The following is a 15205-nucleotide window of genomic DNA, read 5'->3' on the forward strand; positions in this document are numbered from 1 at the left end:
CTATTAGTTATTCACAACAGCTGACTGCAGCTAGCAGGCGAGTTTGCTAAGAATGGTGCCTAGTTACAACAACAAACCAGGCTTGGCTTTGCCATGGGCATATTTTTCTCAGATAAACCAAGAAAAAAATTTTTACAGTGTACAGTTCATTGTATGCAACCTGGATTTAAGCTGTTTAGTTTGTAAGGGTATTTTAAACTAAACAAACAGCTTTTTGTTAACATTTTCACTAGCGCTGCAGATTTCTAGGTTTAGAATAGCACTGATCGCTTTGAGCCAGTACCGCTTCGCTGGGACAGAGGTATGAGATGTTATACATCCTAGTCAGAACTCTGAGACCATGCAACCACTTTTCTGGCAGTGTCCCTGAAATTAATTGGAGTAAGTATCAGTCAAAGGCCTGACCCTCAGGCTTTCCCTTGGATTTCGGAGCAGGGGGAGCTGCTGGTTTACAGCTTCGTCTCACCCTACAGCCAGGGAGAGACATAGGCAGCAGCATTATGGCAATGGGCAAGGCACCCACTTCAATCCGTGTGCCACGGCTGGATGGATGTGGAAGAAAGATGGAGTGGCTGGATCTACCAGAAGAGTAATTGCAGGGGTGAAAGGAAGCTGTCAGAGCTGATCTCTTCTTGGAAAGAGAGGAGGATCCAAGGAGAATGGCCTTGCCAAGGAAAGAAATAATTCCTTTGCCCTTGGCTCTTGCTCTTTTTACAGCAGCTCTCCTCCTCCAGCACTGCTGGACAAGGTCTGGCTGGGGAAGCTTGGAGTTTCTTCAGAGGCACCGGTTGGGTGCTGTGTTTTGGATTTGTGACTATATCAGGGTTGGTAACACCCCGGTGTATTACCTACTGCTAAGCAGGGCTGTCACAGCCTCAAGGCCTTTTCTTTTTCGCACTCTATCCCCGCAGCGAGGAGGCTGGGGGGGGTGAGAACATGGGGGTAACACACAGCTGGGATAGCTGACCCCCAGTGACCAAAGGGATATTCCATGCCATAAGATGTCGTGCTTAGCAATAAAATCTCAGGCACAGGAGGAGGAAAGGGGGATGTTCAAGGTTATGGCGATTTTCTTCCCAAGTAACTCCTATGCGCTTCCCTGGGAACAGCCAAACACCTGCATGCCAATGGGAAGCGGTGAATGAATTCCTTATTTTGCTTTGCTTGCTCTTGCAGCTTTGCTTTGCTTATTAACCTGTCTTTATTTGAACCCACCAGTATTTTCTCACTTTTGCGCTTCCGAATCTCTCCCCCGTCCCACTGGAGGGGAACGAGCAACTGGGTGGGTGCTTAACAGCCCACCACAGCTAGATGGGTTTCCTTCATTCTTCTTTTTTGTTTCCTTTGTCATATATCCCCTCTTTCCTATGAGATAGTTACCGCTCTTGCCAGCGTTAAATCTTTGTTATTGTTGCTTTTTCACTTTACCTCTCTTAAATCTGTACTTCTCCCCTTATCTCTACTCCAGGCTACAGGAGAAATGTTGCTCTATCCAGGGCAAGACAGGCCATGTGGCCACGGGAAGGGATACCCCTCTCTATGATATGCAGCCGGCGTGTTGTGTGTCAAAAGTGATTTGTGGAGTAGGTGTGAACAGGAGCTGTGTTGTATCAACAAAGCAATTGCTGTCCTGATGAAGGATTACAGAGATAACAGAAGCAGCAGAACATTCTTCTATGGAGACACTTCAGAGGAATGCCCATAAAAACCACCACCAGCTGCCTCTGATGGAAAGGAGACATGAGAGAAAGTGTGGTCTACTAGTTAGAGCAGGAGTCAGCACATTCAGATTATTATTTTTCTCTCTGCTATCACTTTGCTGTATACTGAACTGGATACCTGCATCATTTCAGCTGTGAAACTTCTCTCTTCCAGCAGAGGCACCACGGACAGGGTAACGGAGCCTACCAAAACATCTAGGTCCTACAGCTTGGATTCCCAACGATCTGCTAAACAGCACTGGGCAGAGATCTCTGTCTTTCTGGCTATATCCAGGCTACTGAGCAGAAGCAGGTTGGAGGCTGGGAAGACCCAGCTGATGGGAAATCTGTGTGCACACTATCATTAAATCACACTTTGGAGTGCCCACCCAAGGTGCCTCCCCATGTCCCAGCTGCCTTTGCTGTGCCATCCCATTACTGGCTGGCATCCTTCTTGGAAGGGCCCTGCATTGCCTCCTGCAAGGGCTGGCAGGTTTCAGAGGCAGCTCGAGAGCAGGCTGCTCATGTGAGCATGAGGTGACAAGTCCTGGGAGTGTCCAGCAGCTCCAGGCTATTGCCATGAGCAAGAAATGCAGTTTTTTGTACAGTTGTTCTCTTTGCCCATTGCCATTTGTTTGTAGACATGTCACAGCAGATGCTTCTCACCAGTACAACAGATACTTGGACTCATTTGGGGCTGGTACCAGTAACTGTAATCCAGCTAACAAAACACTCTGTTTATCAGAGTTGTCACAAAGCTTTGTTAATTCCCACTGACAGAAGGGCTTTCAGGGTAGTCTGTAATAAGGAAGGAGGAAGAACTTTTAATTTATATGCCAACGAGAATGTAATCTAGAGAATACCTAAACATTGCCCGCAACAAAAAGGTCTTCAGCATTAAAAACAACCCTCAGCGGAGGGGCAGGGTGTGAAGGACTGCTGTGGGAGGGAGGAAGGCAGGGGACAGGCAAGGCCAGGCTTCCTGAAGCTGGTATTTGGGTTTCACCTCCCGGGTGATGAATGGCTTCTATCTGGGAAGTAGCTGCCACCTGGCCACCAAGGGCAAAGGCGGACACAACACTCATGGTTGCCCCCAGCGCATGGACCTACATCCAAGGAACCTGGTGCCAGCCAGGTCCAGAACAGAAAAGGAGGTGGCTCTGCTCACAGCCCAATGCAAACGGGGGACTGGCTGCCAGAGGAAGCTGCAGATACTATAAGGTTCCACTATTTCAATACAGTGAAGAGTAGCTGGAGAGGCTATCAGGAGCAGGACTGCATCTGCTTGCCCTGTTCTTTGTCTCTCAAGATGTCTGCTTACAGCCTCTGCTGGCTTTTTGTAGGGGAAGGGGGGGTGTTGATTTTTAAATTCTAATTCTTGCCTGATCATAACTGATTTTTCCATTCTCAGTTATTTTGTTTGTTTTTCTTAATTCACAAAGGATGGTTTCTACTGCTGGCTTCTTTTTCTGTCATTCCCTCTACACATGCACACATGCAAAGTGCCATCAAATCCTCGGATGGATACACATGCACCAAATATATAGATACACTCCAGAAACCACACCTGTGGCAAGGTGTGGGAGGCTTGAACTTGCAATGCTTGTTTGAAATTAAGCATTGAACAGCCCTTTAAAGAAGAAACTAGATTGACTTGAGGAAGACATTCAGGAAGAAATGGAAAAGGGCGGTACTTTGTCTTCACTGCCTTCTCTCACCTCATTTTCTAAGTGTGCAGAAGGGTTCAGAGGTCACTGCTGGAAAGAAGACCCAGGGCCTGTAGGACCTGCTGGTCTGATGCATTGCAGCTGCATTCCTGGGCCTGGCAGAAGACATGACCGTGGAGCTGCATCATGCTGGGCTCCAGCCTGTGGTGCGGTCAGCCCATGTGTCTGGTTGCCTGTGGTGGCCAGCAAGGTCAGATAAGTAAGTGGTGTTAGTGAGAGCCATCTATGCTGGTAAACAATCAGCAACCTGTTTACTGGGAGATTAGGGTGAAAAAGTGGGAGCAGATTTCCCCAGTCTTTGTGGGTCTTGAGATAAAGTGTTGGTCAGAGGGCAGATGGTAGGGGACTCTGTGAGATGTGCTTCCTAGCTCACCTGTTGACTTGCTGTCCGTTTCAGGGCTTTCTCCAGCCTCTCTGTGCCTCAGTTTAGGCACTTGTAAAATAGCAACTGCCTCCTGCTGAAGCCTGTCACTAAGCATAACCCATTCATGCTGGGAGAGTCACATCTTGAGACAGAAGGGCCATCACACACTGCTGCAAGAGTAGCCTCAGATGAGTCACAGCACACAAGCACAGCACCAGCTCTGAAACACATGAAATGCCTGAGTTCTCAGTCCAAAAATAATTCACTGTTTAAAGGCAAAACCTAGGGAGGACAATTCTTCTATGTCCTGTGTCTGGGGCAGCACCTCCTGGCCCCACTAAACAGTGTCTGAACCATTCACCCAGCTGACCCTGTCAGTTGGGAAGCTGGCGAGCTCTGTGGATGGGGACTGTCCTCTGTGTCTGCCTATCTGGCAGAGCAGTTGTTGGTGCATGGCAGGGCACAAGCCAGTAAGAACAAGCATCTGGTGTCAATAATAAGGAAATGAGATTCGGGTTGGGAGGGCTGCAAACAGGGCTGGAGAAGTCAGCCATCGCTTCTCAACAAGGTACTCCTCACACCATCCCCATGCCCAAGGCAAGAGAGGAGTTCAGCCTCCTCAGCCCATGTATTCAGCCAGTTGACTAGCAGTGCCAGCAGATGACATGACAGTGTCCTCAGGAACATTTCCTCCCGGCGCCCTCTGGGTCCCTGTTTCCAAGGGCTGATCCCATTTGTTTGCATTTCAGACTGATCACAACCTTTGGTGACTGGCTACAGCAGCACATCTTGCTGGGCACTGACTACAGCCATGAGATGTGCTTCCCTCTGTCACTGCTTCCTCCTGGATAAACTCCAGATTTAGCATGTCAAAACCAGATGAAACATGAAATGAAAAGCAAACAAACCAAGCATCCAATAGTTTCAAACAACAAATACCAAACTAACAGGAGAGACATTATCTGCTGAGAACTCACGCCTGGAATTTGCCTCTACATATATTTGTTTATATTTATACATATAAGTGTGTGTATATGTATGCACACACACATATGCCTACTGCATATATCTAGAGAACAAGAGAATAAGATGCTATATATACTAAGATACATTAAGAAGATATAAAACCAAATCTATATAGTGAAGGGTTTAAAACAATTTTCAGCATTTCATCAGTCAGCCTAAGAGAATCCTTCCCATCTGCCCAAAAGCAATAAAGCAAGCAAATTACACAGCTGACTCTTTCCCTACCTTCTTAGCAGCATGCCTAAGCTTTGCCTGTATAATAAATAGATGTCCTGAGTTGATAATAAAGATCATTCATCCTTCCTTTCAAAGTACCATCAGTTCTCTCAGTCTCATGCTGGACTGCAGTAAAATTGAGAGAAGGGAGTAGGAGGAGATGATCTTTTTGCACAGAGGTTGTTTTCAGGTCAATGCAGCTCCCCAGCATTCACATCCCAGCCTGCCAACATCTTCAGAAGCTGTGATGGGACCGATCCTGGGGGATGATGAAACCCCCAAAAGGCAGGTCTTTTGTAAGCAATAAGTGCCCTGTTGGCACTTTGGTGCTGTAGCCATAGGCATTTCCTCACATGCAGCCTACAGATACTGACATTTTAAGGTCACTGCTGATTTCGGTATTGCTGATACTGTTGATTTTGTCTTACGTCTTTGAAACCCCAGGCTCATCTCATTGTTTGGCCCATACTATATTGCACACCAGAATCAGAACCTGGCTTCGGGTGAGCTTAGAGCTGAACCCCTCTCCGTACCCCAGGAAATATTTTATTTTTACTATAAAGCCAGGCTATGAAGGTGATGGGCATATTTAAATAGTTGTAGGATAGTTCTAGAGTAAATCTAGGTGAAGCACTTCCACCTTCCCTACAACATCTGGCAGCATCCTCCCATCGTCTAACTACACAATGCTGCAGAAGGAAGTTCAGTGCTCTCTATTTCAGAAAGACTTGAATTAAGGGTGACTTCAACCCCCCTGAGATCACTGTGTTTGTAGATAATCTAACAGGCTAACCCAGATGTCTCCAAGTCCAAGGACTGCAATAACTGCTAAACCAAGTCCCTAGAGTAAATCTGGCATGCCCTTGCTCCTAAAAGCCCACAGCCTCCACTTCTAAGAGATAACAAAGTCCTGTGCCTTTAAATCAGTGCCTTTCCCTACGTTTCCAGCACAAAGTTACAGCTGGTCACTTACTCATCTGTGCCTGCCCTCAGTGTTCCACATAGCTATCTATTTAGGTTGCTCTGTATAATTTAAGAATTAAAACTAAACACTATATTACCTACAGCCACATCGTCTTAGATGAGCTTCAATGACTGTGAAATTCCTGGGATCTATTAAAAGCAACAATCAGCGCACATATTAATCAACAGATGCTCAGTAGCTGTGCATCAGAAAACCACAAGTGAGAAGCAGGCTGCAAGGCCTCCTGCCAAAATGATTACTTTCTGTTGCAACCAAGTCCTTGGAAAACCACCTGTACAGTGATGCTAGACCGGTGTTTGGTTCACTAGTTATCTCAGTGGTAGTAAGTCTGACTTACCCTTTCTCAGTGGCAACAACAGGTCAAGCAAGCAGTGGTATTTTCTGCTGATGAGTCAGACATGAGACATGAAAATTGCCATCTCTTCATATGGAACATTTTAGATGTTATAATTTGATATCACCTGTGGTTAATTCACCCGTAGTGCGCTGCTCTGAGGGATGACCACTTCAGCGGAAATATAACAACTCGCTGTAACTGACCAACTGCACCTCCCAGTACCGGGGGTTTCCTGTTCTCACTTACTCACTCAACCCAGCAGCCCTTGATGCCTCCAGCTGCTCTGATGCTCCCCCTCCTACGGGGGTCTCTGGGAGCCTTGTCCTCCTTCTACCTTTTCCCTTTTTCTTCTTTTTTTTTTTCCCCTTCAGATCCTGGCATTTGTGAGGTTCAGTCCCGGGTTTGTGTTTCTCTAAGTTCCCAGGCTTCTACTTTCCTGGCTCGGTCCTCCTTCCTTCCATGTCCCTTCCTGGACCCTTCCCATGGCCCCCAACACCCGTCTGTGGTTCCCCTTGGCCAGGGCCAGCAGCCACAGAGACGAGAAGGTCAGCTCACATCCTGAAGAGTTACATCTGCATTCATCCCTTTTCTACATCAGTCTCTCATGATTAAAAGCACATGACAGCTACAAGGCCAGTAAAGCAAAACAAGCGTGGAGTTTCCTGATTATGCCAGTTGAAAGATTTAAGGAACAAAAACAACTGAAAAAACGAGGCCAAGGCCAAAACCAAAAAACCCCAAAACAAAAGCAAAGAAAAAGCAACAAGAAAGCAAAACAGATAAAATTTCTGGCTTTCATTCTTAGGCCAAATGACCTACTCTTCACGCCAAGCAAAACTCGAGTAACCACGAAAGATAGTTTTAAGATTTTCTTTATTCTGCACCAGCCTGGTACAGAATTGAACACCACTCTGGTGACAACTGCAAGAGCCCATTGCAACAGGTGAAGTTTACACAGGACTCTAGCCATCCCCTTTTCCCTGACCGACACTGCTGCAATGGCTCTACATCTTCCACCATTTGCTGATTTGCTTTTAAGAAACTTTGTCCTTGCAGACAGATGCAGCTACTCCTTTTAACCCAGAGCAGCATAGGCACAGCTATAAGATATGGAGGAAAAGGGGCTACAGAGAGGAGGAGCAGACTTCCATCAGAGCTGCACAACAAAGAGACACCAGTTATTAAGTGCAACAAGGGGGCTTCCAGCTGCACAACAGGGAAAAAGTTATTCACCCTGAGAGTGGTGCAGCATGGGGACAGGTCTCCCAGAGCAGCTGGGGACTCTCCATCTTTAGAGATTTTCAATATTTCTCTGGACAAGGCCCTGACCAACCCCCTCTAACTTTGAAGCTGGTCCCACTTTAAGCAGGCAGTTAGACTGGAGCCCTCTGGAGGTGTTCAGTTATTTTTTTTCTCTGATTTCTAGGTGGACAGGATAAGGACTGGGCGAGGAGGGCTGGGCTGCACATCATGGGAGCTTCTTCCTGTCACCCAAAGCACAAGCTGTAAAGCGCGGAGGCAAGATGCATATGGCCCCCACTGTCCTTCTCTGCCACATTCCCACCCACCTGTTCTCCCTCAATTTCACTACTTTCAATTTCACTGGGCTTCACAGAAAAGCAAAAGAAAAAAGCCCAAAGTCATTATGACCTAAAACCATGCAAATTTGCAAAAGACCAATTTCTTTTTAGAAATGTTCTCAAGGGAAACACTGACAATTCACCTTTTAGTGACCAGCTACTTAGAGCAATCTAGAGTGACCTGCACCAGCCTCAGTTCATACTGAAGTGACCCTCCATATCCCTCAGGTGCTTTGACACAGCACATTTGGAGTAGTTCACAAATACTGAAACTGGTCAAGGCTTGGCAAACTTTGCATTTTAATTTTTGCACAAAAAAGGAAGACAGTGTTCATAAGGAAACTTCCTGTGTTTCACCAGCTGAAGTGTAACCAATTCTGGATCAAGCTTCATTATTTATGGATGAAGTGTTGTTCATAATCTCCACTCCAGAGCATTGTGAAAACTGAGATCAAAGAGCAGAAGCACCTGAGCTGCTGACGTGTTGGAGGCCTAAAGTCCCCCCAGTTTCCAAATGGACTAAGATGTGCACATTCCTCTGGAAATCAGCTTAGAGCACCTTGCAAAGTGCCATCCTCATTTTTCACTGGCACCAGTGAGTTTTAAGTGCGCCACATCACATGTGCCTAAGCTGAAGTCATACACTCTAAACTGTCCCAAATGCTACTGGGATGGAGAGAATGAGTTAAAGCAGATGGGGCTTAGCAAACTGCAGATTGTCGGAAATTAGCCAGTGTGGAAAAAAAATTTGGTTATAACTGTAGTAAGACTAAGTAGGTCACCAAAAAACAACATCAGAAGATGAGAGCAAAGAAGGAGGTGTGGGTTCAGTCTCACTACAGGAAACCAGACATTCTCCAGCTCTGCCCCACCTGTGACACAAAGAGAGAAATAGCTGCTGCCCAAATCTCACTGTTTTTTAAAACTCATGCGTGTTCATACCTATTTGAATGGCTTTCACTTTCATGTAAACAGATCAGATGAGTGTCAGTGTGTCTGTGCCATAAATCTACATTTTTGTTTTGATTGAATAGCACAGCTGATATTCTAATGGGCCTCCAAAAGGACCTGAGGGATACAAACCAATATGTCTGTTTGTACAACCCCCTTTTTTTTCCCTGAGGAAATCAAACCAGAAATTAACAGAAACGCATGTGTTGCTGTTATACTATTTGTTTCCGTAGTGCCTGTCATGCCAGCATCTCAAACTTTCACAGACTGGATGCATGTATGCCCATGACTGGCTTTGTAAACTGGGAGGTGCTAATTAGCCCCATTTTCGAGGTAAGAACTGATACATGGGAGAGCTCAGAGATCCAAGTCAAAGCAGCAGCCTGTGTCAGAGGAGGGCATTTGAAACTTACACCAGATAAGGCCGACAACTCAATGATATTTTAATTCAAGATTATTTTGACACTCATTTTGCGGCAGTGGCTTTCTGATTCAGCTTGATGGTAACTTGATAAACGCTAATTTGATACTTTCTTTTTGCTGTAAGGCTAGGCTCTCAGTCCGTGGTTGAGCAGTGAAAGCCAACCATGGATCAGCTGTGCACATACCCAGGTCTGCTCAACCAGCAGGAAAGGGTTAGGGGAGCTGCAGGTTGAACACGTCTTATCTAAAAAGTCAGGATCCATTTCCTGCTTTTAGGCACCACACAATATTTTGATGTGATGCTTCAGCATACTTCTGCAGTCATTATACCCCGGGTTCCAGCACACCCTCTGAAACAATAACCCTGTGCCACCATGACCTCAGTCTCCATTTAAGCACGAGGGGTTACTTATGAGCTTGGGTAGTGGCAATCGAAGGGCAAGGAGCCACCAGGCAATGACAGTTGAGGGACAGGGAGCTGCTGGGCGATGGCAGCTGAAGGGAAAGGAGCCAGGCAATAGTGTCACGGAAGGAGCTGCCAGGTAACGACGACTGAGGGACAGGGAGCTGCTGGGCGATGGCGCCTCTGAGGAATGTGATGGGCCGCTTGGCAGCAATGGCGACTGAGGGACATGGAGCCGCCAAGTGATGGCGGTTCTGAGGGACACGATGGCCGGCAGCAATGGCGACTGAGGGACACGGAGCCGCCGAGCGATGGCGGCGGAAGGCCTGACCCAAGCGCGAGCCGCCAGGAGCGCGGGGCGCAGGGTGTGCCCCTGGGGGCAGCGCGGGAAAAGTGACATCACACCGCGGCACCAGCCCATGACGACGCGGCGGCACGCAACGGCGGGACACCGCACTGCCCAGCGCGCGCGCAGCCGCCCCTGCTCTCACGTGACACCCCCCCCCCCGCCCCCAGATCACGCGACCGCTTGAAGGACGCCGGCGGCAGGTAGCCGCCGTGTACGCATGCGCGCTACCCCCCCCTCCCCCCCGGTCCTATCATAGAGACTGAGGACGCGCCCGCTAGAGTGTCGCCTAGGAGCCCCGGAAGTGGCTGCGTGCGGGGCGGCTCCGCAGGAGCGCGGTGGGAGGTTTAAGCCGGCGGCCGGCAAGATGGCGGAGTGAGTGTGGTGGCGGTGGGGCCGCGGGCGGCAGGAGGGGTCGGGCCGCTCCCCTTCCCCGGGCCCTGCTGGCGGGAAAGGGTCGCCTTCGTGGCAAGGCCTCGCTGCCGTGTGCCGGACGGGCGGTGCCCTTCCCTTCAGCAGGGTCTTGCTGGGGGGGGGGGGGGGGGGGGGGCGGGCAGTGTCCCCAGCCCCTCGGTGCCGGCCCCTCCGCTCAGCACGGCGCCGGGGGCTGAGGGCTGCGGTGCGGCCCGCCGTGTAGCGGGAGCAGCCCGACGGGCTGTGCCTACTCCTGGGCTGAGGGCTGCAGCGCGGGCCCCTGGAGGGGGTCCAGGAGCATCCTGCCCACGGGAGGAGGAGGGTGGCCCTGAAGCGGCCCTGCGCGGCGGGGAGGGCTATGGGAGCTGGCAAGTGCAGTCCCTGCGGGTGCCGTCAGTCTGGCACTGCGGGTTTATTAACAGTCGGTAGGTTAAGTGGGCTAGTTCGTTCTCTCTGTGTCAGGCTTTCACCTGCATCCCAAGCCGTAGTGCAGAATATTTGGTGTTAGCTGTGCATGAAGGAACTCGGCAATAATCAGCCTCATGAATCTGAGCTTCCAGTATTTGTCTGTAATCAGAGTCCACTTTTAAAAGGCCACCTTAATGTGTTGGTCACTGGCACAAATTCACTGTGATCTGGTGGTTGTTTCAAGTGTGCGTGTCTTTAGTAGGCTAAGTCTTTATCGTGCTGTTCCCATCCAGTATAATCACGTATTATATTATCCTGACAGGTCTGCAAATGTCACCCATGAAGTCATCAATGTCACCCTCCACGCTACGCTGGCTGCTACTACCAAATTGGTGGTACCTACACCTGCTAAACCTATCCTTCCAGTTCAGACTGGAGTCCAAGCACAGCAAGAGGAGCAATCTAGTGGCATGACGATTTTTTTTAGTCTTCTTGTTTTAGGTGAATGATGAACTGAAAAGTCTTTTAATCTCTGTTAATCATGCTCTGTATCTGAGGACATAGGCCACCTTTCAAAATCATAGCATTTTATTTTTTCTCAGGTTTTCTCTCTATGAAGTGGAATATTGTACAGGCACAGGGATTTAGAAAGTGGAGTATATAACTGCCTGAACCTCCCAAACCTGTGGAAAGCTGAGGACCATTGCAAACCTTTTCACCATGGTCTCAAAGTGCAAACAACCTGTTTAATTGTCTTTGCCTTCTTTATCAAGCACATGGCATATGTTCATGTATGAAAAAGACACTGTCAGAATACTCCATGGAGCTTGCAGCTGTGTTTGAGGACAGTGTACTAGACAGATGTCAGTTTTAACTACTTCTAGCACTCTTGGACAGCCCTTGGGTATTCTGTTATATAAGACAATAGAAGGCAGGCAGATTTACGTGCACAAGTACTAAAGTTCAGTATCTATTTTTCTTGCTCTCCTTACTTCCTTACATTCCTGCAAGAGTGCGATAATAACATGCAGATTGCTGTAATTATATTAACATTGTTGTACATATATAGGCATTTTGAATGGCAGATGTGTGTCCAACTTTTCTGTGAGTCTGGGCTGTTACCCTTCTTTAATAGAGTGTAATTATCTCTCACCATCTGCTTGGAGAGCAATGCTGTAGTCAAAACTAACAGTAACAAAACTTTCATGGAGGGTTAAGGGTTTGTCTGTTTTCCTTTGTGTGTTTGTGTGCTTGGTTCCTCCAAAGCAAGCTACACTGAGAGACTTTTTCTGTGACAGGTGGGTCACCTAGTCTTCTATGTGGTTATTCTTTGCAGTAGCAAATGGAGAAAATAATAGGTATGGAGTTGGCAGCAGTGCAGAAACTTCTGCAAATCATTTGGGCTTTAAAAAAAAAAAGTCTCCTATAAATAACTATTAAGTGCAGCAAAAAGTAGAAGGCTTCTGCTTATTTTTAAAGTATCTATTTGTCTTCAGAGAGGGTTAACGTTTTCCCAGAGGTCAGTGGCATATTAGAATTTGAACAGAAATGAAAGACCAAAGCAAAATGCAGTAGATCAGAAGACTTCTAAGATGAAAATAAAATTTCTGAATATGTGTGTCTCATGGATTTTAAAAGGGCTATTCATGGTAAAATTGCATTCCTAGGACTTAAGAACAGAGCTATGACTTCTTTGGCTGTGTTCCACCCTATTTATGCTAGTCTGATAACTTAATGTTTCTTAAAAGCATCACCCTCAGGACAGGGGAGTTCCCTGAACAAAGTAAAGCCAGTATAAAAGCTTCTTGTCCATAGTTATTCCTATTCATAATCTTTGATTTAAGAGTGTAGGAAGGGTGAAAATGAATGTATATACCATACTCTTAAATCTGGATCTCATGAGCTGTAAAATGGTCTTTAGAATGTTCTAAACTGGAATAGACCCAGAAGCAGATCCGTTCTGAGCTGCATTGTGTCAAAGCCAAGCCCCAAATTTAAAGTGCCTGAAGTAGCATGAGTTAGTCTCTGACCCCAGATTTCTATGGCTCATTTATCTGTTCAAACACCACTTTACTTTCAAAGTCATACCTCTGTTCTGCCATGTTCATGTGATCCATTAATTCCCTTCTGTTATGTTACATGCTTTTACTGTGCTCTTCCTTAAGGGGACAGTCAAATGTTCTTTTACCCTGTCCAGAACACTGCTTTTTCTGGCCTCTTGCCCAGTTGTTATACTCCTGATACATGCAAGTGCTTGAAGCAGATGATATGCCGCCAGATACAAACTGAGCAGTCTTATACAAGGAATGGGTGACCAACAGCTAAAGAATGTACCAGGCTGCCATAATACTTAAGGTCGTGGGAGTTACTTCATAGACTATGGTTGCTTTTTGTTTTGTTGCCAAAGCAAAGTAGTCGAAAGCTGGTAGGAAGGAGACTGTGATTAGATCTGCTAAATAGAAAGCATGTTTGTGCTTGTGTTGGAGTTTGCTGGAAGTCTGTAATGTCCAGATGCCTTTATGGATCTATTCCAAAGAGCAGTATCGAATGCTCTTAACACAGTAATCCTAGATGTCTTTACTGGATGCATATTTTTCATGTTTAACAGGCAGGAAATTGATATGAAACTCAATAATACTGATTGACAGGTGAATAAAAACTTTGCTTAGGATATCATAAAGATTGGTGGAGTGGAAGTGGGGTAAATATGTGGGGAAGGGAGCCCTGCCAGTCTTCATGGATGGAGCCATCCCTGCTCATCACTCTGAACCCACAGCTTTGGCCCTGAACAAATTACGTGCCAGTAATTGAGCAAATATTACTGTTTCTCATGAGTCCTTGCTCAGTTCATAAGCCCAACCATCTATTCATGTGCACATCAGTGAAGTGCTCACCATATTGTGTATGAACTGGGTGTACGAGATAACAAGTGGGAGAATGCAGGTGTCAGTGTGATACCCATTCCTTAGCACTGTGTTGGAGAACAGGACAATGAAAAGTGGTATTTGTTTTTATGAGGTTTGTACTTGGTTTTGTGACACTGTATAGTAAATACAAATCATGTTGTTGACCCTAGTAGTTCACAGGTGGCATGATCCAGCAAACCATGTGAGTGCTCAGAACTACTTGTGGGACATTTTGCACCTTTTCAGGTTGTAAATTGAAAGCATTCTTCTGAACCATCTGTGAGTGGCTGTTTGGTTTTTAGTTAACTAGGAAGAGCTGTTAAACCAAATCACTAAGAGCAGTTCCAAGAAGCCAGTTCATTCCCAAGTTCAAAATGTGTGCTGTTGTAGTGTGGCCTGGCACTGTGCTGCCCACACTGAAATAGGGTGAGAGTCACAGACGCAAGGCACAGAGTAAGAAGAATGAAGATTCCAATTGCAGTTATGACTAGGTTTGCCAAATACACAGTTTCAAATAGTCTCTGCTGCAATTAACAGGCCACAATTTGATTCCAGTATATAAAATGCTATTGACTTCGCTTGAGCTTCGGTTGCTTTCTGACAAAGCACAAGCAGTAATACTGCTTATATCCCAGGCCGCTGCAAAATGATTTGTTAGCAAATAGAGCGAAATACATGTATTACAGACATGCAGGCCAGATGTTGTTTCTTTGACCCTTTGTTGAGGTAAATTAAAATGGGGGAAGAATTGTGGTTTTCAATGCTTTTCAGTTTCAATGCCGGGAATATTCAGATTGAAATTGTTAGGAATTTAATAATCCAGGATTATCTGATTCTTATAGATAAGTTTCCTGTCTACAGTAGTTCTAAAAGAATCAAGTGGTATCTTCCAACCATATCCACGGGTGGTACTCGGATCGGCTATAGATGCTTTGTAATTTGCCTTTACCGTTGGCATAGAGGCTGTGATGGCATTTTCATATTACTAACCTTCATTTTTGTTGTGAGATATAGACTTTCTCCCAACTGGGTGAAATACATTACTACAGTACAAAATTCAGTTTTTAAAAATAAGTGAATGTTGCATCAGATTTAAATTCTAATTATTTTTAACTTCAAGCCAAATCTGTTTTGTTTTTTTTCCACACTGGTACTTTCCCCTTACTGGTTTAAATTTTAGCAATGCTTAGGACTAAATGTCTTTTGATGATTTGGATAAGAATTTGGCTGATGCTTATTATGAGAACCAGGATATTTAAATGGTTACCCATTCTGCAACCTCGTAGTCCCACTGAATGGGAGTTGCAGAGGGTATGAAGCCAGACTCTTCTGAGGTGCACAAAAGAACAAGAAGCACCAGTCACAACTTGCAACAAGGGAAATATGAATTGGAGAGAAGAGGAAAATTCTTCATCGTGA

The 15205-nt window shown here is 46.2% G+C and overlaps 1 protein-coding gene across 2 annotated transcripts in view; it reads left to right on the forward strand.

Annotated features, from left to right (window-relative positions):
- The first annotated feature begins 10349 nt into the window (after positions 1 to 10349).
- SLC9A8 (solute carrier family 9 member A8) overlaps positions 10350 to 15205 on the forward strand; it is a 30242-nt gene continuing 25386 nt past the window's right edge. For both annotated transcript variants that reach the window (XM_049816703.1, XM_049816706.1), the window contains exons 1-2: positions 10350 to 10433; positions 11203 to 11381. In XM_049816703.1, coding sequence (XP_049672660.1) covers positions 10426 to 10433; positions 11203 to 11381 — 187 coding nt within the window. In that variant the 5' untranslated portion in view covers positions 10350 to 10425. The remainder of the gene's footprint in view (positions 10434 to 11202; positions 11382 to 15205) is intronic.

Source organism: Accipiter gentilis, chromosome 14, assembly GCF_929443795.1.
Source record: "Accipiter gentilis chromosome 14, bAccGen1.1, whole genome shotgun sequence".
NCBI classification, from domain to species: Eukaryota; Metazoa; Chordata; class Aves; order Accipitriformes; family Accipitridae; genus Astur; species Astur gentilis.